The 9,393-nt window shown below is 51.7% G+C and overlaps 1 protein-coding gene across 1 annotated transcript; it reads left to right on the top strand.

Annotated features, from left to right (window-relative positions):
* The first annotated feature begins 2,272 nt into the window (after positions 1 to 2,272).
* Positions 2,273 to 9,144, top strand: AVPR1B (arginine vasopressin receptor 1B). The gene is made up of 2 exons (XM_023187029.2): positions 2,273 to 3,373; positions 8,314 to 9,144. The coding sequence occupies exons 1-2, from the start codon at positions 2,434 to 2,436 to the stop codon at positions 8,646 to 8,648; spliced, it is 1,275 nt and encodes a 424-aa protein (XP_023042797.1). The 5' UTR covers positions 2,273 to 2,433; the 3' UTR covers positions 8,649 to 9,144.
* The last annotated feature ends 249 nt before the right edge of the window (positions 9,145 to 9,393 follow it).

The following is a 9,393-nucleotide window of genomic DNA, read 5'->3' as shown; positions in this document are numbered from 1 at the left end:
GATTACAGGCGTGAGCCACCACGCCCGACCATAATGTAGAATTTTAAAAGCAATTTCCAGAATAGTACAATGTATCATTTATTGGGAGTAAGAGAATGGGGACAAACATAGACAGCTGTTTTGAGAAGTTCTGCTGTGAAATGGTAGGGACTGTAACAGCTGGAAGTGGGAGTATAGTGGCTGAGGAGAGTTATAATTTTTTTTTTTTTCTTTTTAATGAACGTTACTAGAGCTTGTTTGCAAATGGGTGGGAATGATCTGGTAGAGAGACTGAAAAATCACCTACAAAGAGCGAAATCCTTTGGAAGGTGGAAGCTTGGGCTCCAAAGCACAAAAGGAGGATGCTACTATACTTTAGGCAGCTAAATGGTAAGTGGCCGTGGGATGGAATGAAGGCCCTGAATTTGTAGGCTGTTGCAGAGATAGAACCTTCAAGAAGTAATGCTAATTGGCTGTCTGGTGACATTATAAAGGGGAGTCTGGTTAAAAGGCAGGACAAAGGCCAGACGCGGTGGCTCACGCCTGTAATCCCAGCACTTTGGGAGGCAGAGGCGGGTGGATCACCTGAGGTCAGGAGTTCGAGACCAGCCTGGCCAAAATGGCGAAACCCCGTCTCTACTAAAAATACGAAATTAGCTGGGCGTAGTTTGATTGTTTGTGATCCCAGCTACTTGGGAGGCTGAGGAGGGAGAATCTCTTGAGCCTGAGAGGTGGAGGTTGTAGTGGGTTGAGATCATGCCATTACACTCCAGCCTGGCCACAGAGCAAGACTCTGTCTCAAAAACAAAAAAAAGAGGCGGGACAAAGGGACTTACCTATGGTCACAGACTCTGCCCTTTCTGAGAGTCTGGGACAGTGCTATTGTCAGTCCTAACCTCTAATTTGCTCCAGGGAGGGTCCTAACAGTCCATCTGGCATACTGAAGATAATGTGAATTCAACAGCCAACACCACACAATACCTTCTCTATTGAGCTGTAAGCTGCCTCTGGACTGGATGGGGTTTTGTTTTTATTCTTACCCTCAACACCAGTGCCTCTCACACAGAATTTAGCCAAGCCGGTTAGGTGCTAAGTGCTGCTGCTGCGCTATCAGAATGGCACACGGGGCTGGTTCTAGACCAGCCTCTGCTGCTTACTCGTTCAGTAATCTTCTTAGAGCAAGTTCTTGAACTTCTCTGGGCCTCTTTTCTACCTCGCAGAGTGGTTAACTGCGTTTAGGATCTTGGAAGCACCTAACGCAGGAAAAGCACATAAGCCAGAAGTCTCTTGGGGAGGCAAACACCAGGAATTTATCCGGCTGTCCCCGTCGGTCAAGCGCACCAGGGTTCTCAGGTCTAGCTCCTTCCACCCCCCACCTCCACAAATATCCTCACTTTTTCTTCCTCTCCCTATGCCTCTCAGTCCCTCCACAGGGTCTGCGATTAGACGTCACTCCCAGGTGACTGGCAATCAGGGATGCCGCCTCGCCAACCTGGCCACCCTTGAAGATTGTGGATCCTGCACCTGCTAGCCGGCTGACAGGGGGCGCGCCAACAGAGCCGCCAGCCGAAGTGCCCCCGGGGGTGGGAGGAGTGACCGCCTCTCACCAACCCGCAGGGATGACTCCACCTGTGGAGAGACGGCCCGAGAGTTCCAGGGTGAGTTCGCAGAGGAGCTTATCTGCCTGCCTGCCTGCGGGTCGGTGGATCCTGCCGGCTGCTGGGTGCTGGCTTGCGTCGCCTGCTTGTCTCGCTCCCTGTCCCTCGTCCGCTACCCACTCTGGCCCCCCTCCCTCCAGCAGCCGGCCTCTCGGTCCTTCCGCCGGGTGGTTGCCTGCGAGCCTCACTCCGCCCTCCTCTGCTGGAGCCAACTGGCGAGCCGCTGGCCGCTGCCCATAAAACCCCACCTGGCTGCTCTGCTGCGCTCCCGCCGCTGCTCACCAGGCACAGCCAATGGACTTGGTTGGGGCTTCCAGCCCTGAGCGCGACACCGACAGCCCCGGACCGCGCCTCCAAGCAGGCTGAAGGGCTTCCGCTCTTGGCTTCCAGAAAAGTTTGGAGAAAGTGAATTTGAGGTGGATTGGAGAGTGGTAGCCCCTCCCCAGCCTTCTTTCCCTTCCAGAAGCCTCACTCTGCACAGCCTCCCCCATTCTTCCCGTCCTGATTCCCCGTCTTCCTGACCCCTCCTTCTCTCTCTCCTGGGTCCCTTCTCCTCACTGGGATCAGCGATCGATGGCAGTCACATTGTCTCCTTCCATATTTCATCCTCCCTCCTCCTCTCTATCCCTGTCCTCTGAATGATTTCCACCTACTTGCAAGCCTTCTCCCTGTCATTCTCACGCTTCTCCTTCCTCTCCGCCTTCAGCCTTTCCTTTGCCACTCCATTTTATCCATCAAACCTCTCCACGTGCGTCCAAATCCTCCCTCCATCCTCCCCTCCCAGCATACCTTGCTCATGGATTCTGGGCCTCTGTGGGATGCCACCCCCACTCCCTGGGGCACCCTCTCTGCCCCCAATGCCACAACACCCTGGTTGGGCCGGGATGAGGAGCTGGCCAAGGTGGAGATCGGAGTCCTGGCCGCTGTCCTGGTGCTGGCCACTGGGGGCAACCTGGCTGTGCTGCTGACCCTGGGCCAGCTGGGCCGCAAGCGCTCCCGCATGCACCTGTTCGTGCTGCACCTAGCCCTGACAGACCTGGCCGTGGCGCTCTTCCAGGTGCTGCCCCAGCTGCTGTGGGACATCACCTATCGTTTCCAGGGCCCCGACCTCCTGTGCAGGGCCGTCAAGTACCTGCAGGTGCTCAGCATGTTCGCCTCCACCTACATGCTGCTGGCCATGACGCTGGACCGCTACCTGGCTGTCTGTCACCCCCTGCGCAGCCTCCAGCAGCCCGGCCAGTCCACCTACCTGCTCATCGCTGCTCCCTGGCTGCTGGCCGCCATCCTCAGCCTTCCTCAAGTCTTCATTTTTTCCCTGCGGGAGGTAATCCAGGGCTCAGGGGTGCTGGACTGCTGGGCAGACTTCCGCTTCCCTTGGGGGCCACGGGCCTACCTCACCTGGACCACCCTGGCTATCTTCGTCCTGCCAGTGACCATGCTCACGGCCTGCTACAGCCTCATCTGCCATGAGATCTGTAAAAACTTAAAAGTCAAGACACAGGCCTGGCGAGTGAGAGGAGGGGGCTGGAGGACTTGGGACAGGCCCTCACCTTCCGCCTCAGCTGCCACCACTCAGGGACTGCCATCTCGGGTCAGCAGCATCAACACCGTCTCACGGGCCAAGATCCGAACTGTGAAGATGACCTTTGTCATCGTGCTGGCCTACATCGCTTGCTGGGCTCCCTTCTTCAGTGTCCAGATGTGGTCCGTGTGGGACGAGAATGCCCCCGGTGAAGGCAAGTGGGGTCTGTGTGGGGGCAGTGAGGTGGGAGAGACAGGAAGAGAGGATGGGGGATTAGGTCAGGGTTACAATGCCTCCCAGGGCCAGGCAGGTGACAAACTAGTGGGGCAATGAAGTAAGATGGTGCCTCCTCCAAGTGAAAAGGGACAGTTATGACTACCCTACCAATGCCACGTCAATACTCATCCAGCCTACCAATGCCATGTCAGTATCTTTTATGTGAAATTTCCAACTTTAAAAATTTTGGTAACTAACAATTTTAAAATGCCGTGTGGTACTAGTGAAATATGGCCATTAGCACATTTGGCCACCAACTACCAATTTGCTGGATGGGCTTTAAAATCATAGAATGATAGCAATTTGTGGCCCATGAACTTGCTCTCTCAGCCTCTTCCCTCCTGCATCTGGACATGCCTTTGAGCTCCTTCTCAACAGACACTTCCAGTTAATTAGACTTGGCACATGAAAACCCTGAAATTTCCAGTTCAACCTCTTCATGTTACTAATAAGGAAACAGAGGCTCAGAGAGGAAATGTTACCAGCTGATGTGGTGAAGTCCCGGGTTCTTGGTGCCACAAACAAAGAATTGGATGTGACACACACAAATAGCAAAGTAGCAAAAGTTTATTAAGCACAGTAACACTCTCAGAGAAGGGAGAGCGGGCTGACCTCTCTGAAATGAGATCGGCATCAGTTTGGTGTACTTTGCACCTTTTTATGTGTTCTTTTTTTTCTCTTCCTGAGCTGCCTAATCTTTAGCCAGCATCTGCCTTTTGATAGGTGGGTTGCTTAGTTACTTTGGCCCTTGTGCACTTGCACGTGGCCTTCATCTCAATTTTAAGTGCATGCATTCTATGCAGTACCTATGCATGAGCTTTAATGAGCTGATTCTCATATGGGGTCATTTTAGGGATACTTTTTGTCTCTAACACACATGCCCATCTCTGAGGAGCTGCCCCTTACTGGGTTGGTCTGGATCTAGCCAACCAAGGGGCTCTTGATTCACTTCATATGACTTTTGTTTTGCTTCAACTTCTGCTTTTTATCTTGCCTCTTGCTCACCCTTCTCTTTATCCTGCTTCTGCTCCTACTCATTCTGCTTTTTATCCAACCTCTAATTCCCTCTGCTGTTTTCCTGCCTCAGAACCATGACTTGCCCCAGGCCTTACAGCTAGGGAGTGACAAAGTGAAGAATAAAGCCCAAGTCTTCTGTCTCCTTGTCTTTTTCCTCAACCTCATTAATAACTCTGATTTTAAAAGTGGTTATAAAAGGAGAGAGACCTTTCTTCTGTGTGAAAAGCAAAATGGAAACCTCTAAGAGAACTGTGCTCCAGCTGGCACATGGGAGGCCTGGCTCTCATCATTTTTCTGAGAGATGAAATGGAGGAGAGATGAAATAGAAGAGAGGAGAAATAGAGGAGAGATGAAATAGAGGAGAGCCATTCATGAATTTAACACAACCATGCAAGAGAAGTGCAAAAGTAATACCAAACTTCCTTCTTAATACAATATCCCTTCTTAATCTAACCCTTTTGACATTGTCTAGGCAAGAGACTATTTGCAGATTATTGTTTAAGCAATGAGCATATTAATTCTAACCAACTGTGGGGACCTCCCTGCTCTAGCCAAGCACAGAATAGAAGGAAGGAGGGTTTCCTAGGTACAGGCACATTCAGCCCTCATGCTACTGAGGAGTGGCCTTCTGTATTTTACATTTGAGTCCCTTGAGACTCATAGAGGTAAAATAACTGGTCCAAAATGCCACTGCTAGTGAGAGACAGAGCTCGGGCTTGAATTGAGGTCTTCATGGGACAAGCTTTATCCAGATCATGGCTTTACTCCCAACATTGTGGCTTAGCCAGTGGCACCGGGGTGAGATGGTCATCTGCCTCTTTATTGAGGAGAAGATGATGCTCCTGCCACTTAGCCAGTGCAGACTTTCCTGCTTGCCCGTGGTGTCCACCATCATCATCAACCTGTCCCTCAACACCTCAGCCCTCGCTTGAGTACAGTGATTTACCACTTACCAAGGACCTCTCTGGGCAAGGAATGCATGGGACAGTGGGTTGTCCCAAAGGGTTATCTTACAGACAATGTGCTCCCAGGAAAATGAAAGCCCTTGAGGCAGAAATTCATTACTTTAAACTTGCTTTCCAGTACACAAAGTTCCCCTCCACCGCATGCTGGCCTCGAGGCCTCCTGGCCCCAAGACTTTGGTCAGAGCCGGCCTGTTTGCTTGTCCCTGCCCCTGTCCCCGACCATCAGCTGAGTTTCTGGCAAGAGGCAACGGAGGCCAGGACTGGGTGTGATGTATCTACCCTCAAGGGCTGGGAAGTGCAACCGCCACTGCCTCTGGCACCTCCACTGCAGCACTGCCTCTGTGGCATATCTCTAGCCCCTACCAAGGCCTGGCTTAGGTGAGCCAAACCAAACAGGCACTCCTAAATGAAGGAAACTGTGGACCTCCTTTGTCCCTGGCTTAATCTTGGACACTAAAGGCACACTGTTGGAGCAGACAGGATGAATACTGTCCCCTCAGCCAAAGCCACTTCCCAAATCTTCCGCAATTTGTAGTTACACATTAACTAGGGAGCAGGCCAGAACTCAGGCAAAACGGAAGGAAGACTGAGTTTGTTTTTGAGGCTTGTCCCTTGTATTAGTCCATTTGCACTGCTATGAAGGAATACCTGAAACTGAGAAATTTATAAAGAAAAGAGGTTTATTTTGGCTTATGGTTCTGCAGGCTGTACAAGTAGCATGGTGCCAGGCTGGGTGTGGTGGCTCATGCCTGTAATCCCAGCACTCTGCAAGGCTGAGGCAGGGGGATCAACTGATTCCAGGAGTTCAAAACCAGCCTGAGAAACAGTGAAACCTCATCTCTACTCAATATAAAAAAAATTAGCCAGGCGTGGTGGCACAATGGTTCACCCCTGTGGTCCGATCTACTGAGGAGGCTGAGGTAGAAGGATTGCTTGAGCACAGGAGCCATAATCACACACTGCACTCCAGCCTGAGGGTCAGAGCGAGACCCTATCTCAAAAAGAAAATGAAAAAGAAGCATAGTGCCAGCATCTGCTTCTAGCGAGGGCCTCAGGAAGCAGAAAGTGAAGGGGGAAGCCAGCGTATCACACGGCAAGAGAGGACAAGAGAGAGAAGAGAGAGGTCCCAGATTCTTTCAAACAACCAACCCATTTCCAACACCGGGGGTTACATTTCAATATGAGATTTGGAGGGCACAAACATCCAAACTCTCTCTCTCTCTTTCTTGAGATGGAGTCTTGCTCTTGTCACCCAGGCTGGAGTGCAATGGCATGATCTCAGCTCACTGCAATCTGCCTCCCAGGTTCAAGCAATTCTCCCGCCTCAGCCTCCCAAATAGCTAGGGCTACAGGTGCGCATCACCATGCCTGGCTACTTTTCTGTATTTTTAGTAGAGACGGGATTTCACCATGTTGGTCAGGCTGGTCTTGAGCTCCTGACCTCAGGTGATCCACCCACCTCGACCTCCCAAAGTGTTGGGATTACAGGCATGAACCACTGCACCTGGCCGACATCCAAACCATATCATCCCTCCTCCACTTCCAGGTGCTTCCCACTCTACCTTCACTTCTGTTCCCTGAACCAGTCCATCCAGGCCCAGATACCTTCAACTTCCCACCTGTATGACTCATGCCCTCTATCAAATGTTTTCGCCCTATGTCTTCCCTTCTCTTGAGCCATGAGTTGCCACACCCATGAACATGCCCCTGGGACATGTGCACAAGGAGCCAGTGTATCTGAAGCTTTCACAGTGCCTTGCAGAGTAGGCATTTGAGCTTTGCCTTTTATTTTGCTGGTTGAAGCTCTGGTGGAGTGTAGGATCTCTACCTTGGAGCTGAAAGACTTCGAGTTGCAGCTGTTATTAACTGTGCTATAAAAACTAGAAAGCTTACTTCTAAGGTTCCCTCCAGTTCTGAAACTGCTTTCACTGATTCTACAACCTCTACTGAAGAGTAAGGTGACTCAGTATGCCGCCTATGCCATGGCTATAACCATGACAGATCTAGCAGGAGGCCAAAGCTCATCCCAGCAGCTTTCCTGTTGCCATGAGGGTTTCATTTAGTCTTTAGAAAGAACATTTTGTCTGGAAGGAATTTTATAGCCTTGACATCCTCACATTTTGACTGCCCAAGAGAGAAATTAGTTTTTCCCTACAGAAAGGTGCATTTCCTAGGCACAATCTAAGAACACAGAACAAGTTCCAGTCTGGAGAGGGATGCTTGGAGGCCCAGTACGTAGAAGCTGCCCCCTCAGCTGCAGGCGGCAATGATGACATAGGTGTCTATAGGGCAGTCATGCTCCACTGACTGCCCCATCAGATCCCCAGCATTGGGCCAGGCAGAGTTGATGCCCACACACTCAGTGACTGAATATAGAATGAGTGGGCCTGCCCCTGAGGAATGGAAGGGGACAGAGTCCAGGAGGCCATGTGAATCCACGATCTATGATGTAAGTGGGGATGGAGAGGGATGAGGCCTGAGCTTGGTTATTTTCCCTGCCTGTTTTACAGAAGTTGCCTCATTCTAGATCTACATCCATTAGGGGACTCAAGGTTTAAGTTTTGTAAAAAAGTTGGTTTCTCCTATCTGGGCTGATCCTATCCCTGACAACATTCCTTCTTCTCAATTAAACTTGAAGCAAACCTCAGCTCCTACCTTCACCCTGCAGTTACACAACAAAAACGAACAAACAAAATCAGCATGGTAAGACTCTGGAGCCAGGAGTCCCAGGTTCAAGTCTCAGCTGTGTGTCTCTCTAATTATAGGATCCTGAATGACTCCCTTCTCTTCTCTAGGACTCAGTTTCCTCATCTGTTCCTCATCTGTGGGGCCTGGACGCTCTCCCGGGTCCCTTCGAGCTGCCATTCTGAGGCTTCTCATGCTTCTCTCTTGGTAGATTCCACCAATGTGGCTTTCACCATCTCCATGCTTCTGGGAAGCCTCAACAGCTGCTGCAACCCCTGGATCTACTTGGGCTTCAACAGCCACCTGCTACCGCGGCCCCTGCGTCACCTTGCCTGCTGTGGGGGTCGCCAGCCCAGGATGTGCCGGCGGCTCTCTGATGGCAGCCTCTCGAGCCGCCACACCACGCTGCTGACCCACTCCAGCTGCCCGGCCACCCTCAGCCTTAGCCTCAGCCTAACCCTCAGCGGGAGGCCCAGACCTGAAGAGTCACCAAGGGACTTGGAGCCGGTGGATGGGGAAGCCACCGAGGAGACCATCATCTTTTAGGAAAGACTCGCTGGGGTCTGGCACTGCCCCCAGGACTAGTGGAGGTTCTCTGCCAACCTCGGGCACTGGTCATGAGAGCTGGGAGGGTGAGGGTTGGAGTTAGAGGAGCCCTGTCTGAAGCGGGGTGAAAAGGCCAGAGTGGGCCCCCTATCCTGGTGTCACAGCTGCCCCGAGAGTGAGGGCTGCCTCATGAGCTCCCAATCTCAGATGCTGGCAGTCGGGGAGAATCAAACTGCCTGTCTCCCTGGTCCTGCCATATTCACAGGGTGTCCATACACACATGGTGTCCCAGATCTAGGCAGGCCTAGGATGGTGCGGTCTAGGGATCCACGGGGGGCAGGAACCCAGAGGTTGGCCTTGTGCTCTGGCTACCTGTCTCCATTCTAACCTGACTGGCACATCTCAGCCTAACCAGGAGAGGGGAGAAGTGAAAAACTGTGAAGAGGACTCTATCTGGATCCTGGATTTTTTTTTTTTTTTTTTTTGGTAGAGAGAAAATTGTTTCATGAAGAAAAGTGAATGGGTATGTAGGGCTTACCCTGTTGTGCCCAGCTGTCTGTTGAGGGGAGGTGGTCTCATGAAGATGCAGGATTCAGTACAGTACCTGGTACCTAGCAGGATCTCTGCAAATGCCAGTTCCTCCTCTCCCCATGCCACCCCCTATGACAGCGTGGATGACAGGGGAAAGTGTTGTCTGTTCTCTGTGGTCTGGTCCACTGTGAGTGCGGGTGGGAGGAAAGAGGGA

This window comes from Piliocolobus tephrosceles, chromosome 1, assembly GCF_002776525.5.
Source record: "Piliocolobus tephrosceles isolate RC106 chromosome 1, ASM277652v3, whole genome shotgun sequence".
In the NCBI taxonomy this organism is placed as follows: domain Eukaryota; kingdom Metazoa; phylum Chordata; class Mammalia; order Primates; family Cercopithecidae; genus Piliocolobus; species Piliocolobus tephrosceles.
This window is presented reverse-complemented; position numbering and strand designations above follow the sequence as displayed.

Bases quoted from the DNA above. Each gene is read 5' to 3' on its own strand.
- AVPR1B (XM_023187029.2), top strand. From the start codon at position 2,434: ATGGATTCTGGGCCTCTGTGGGATGCCACCCCCACTCCCTGGGGCACC. The intron at 3,374-8,313 runs GCAAGTGGGGTC...CTCTCTTGGTAG, and splicing joins CGAGAATGCCCCCGGTGAAG to ATTCCACCAATGTGGCTTTC.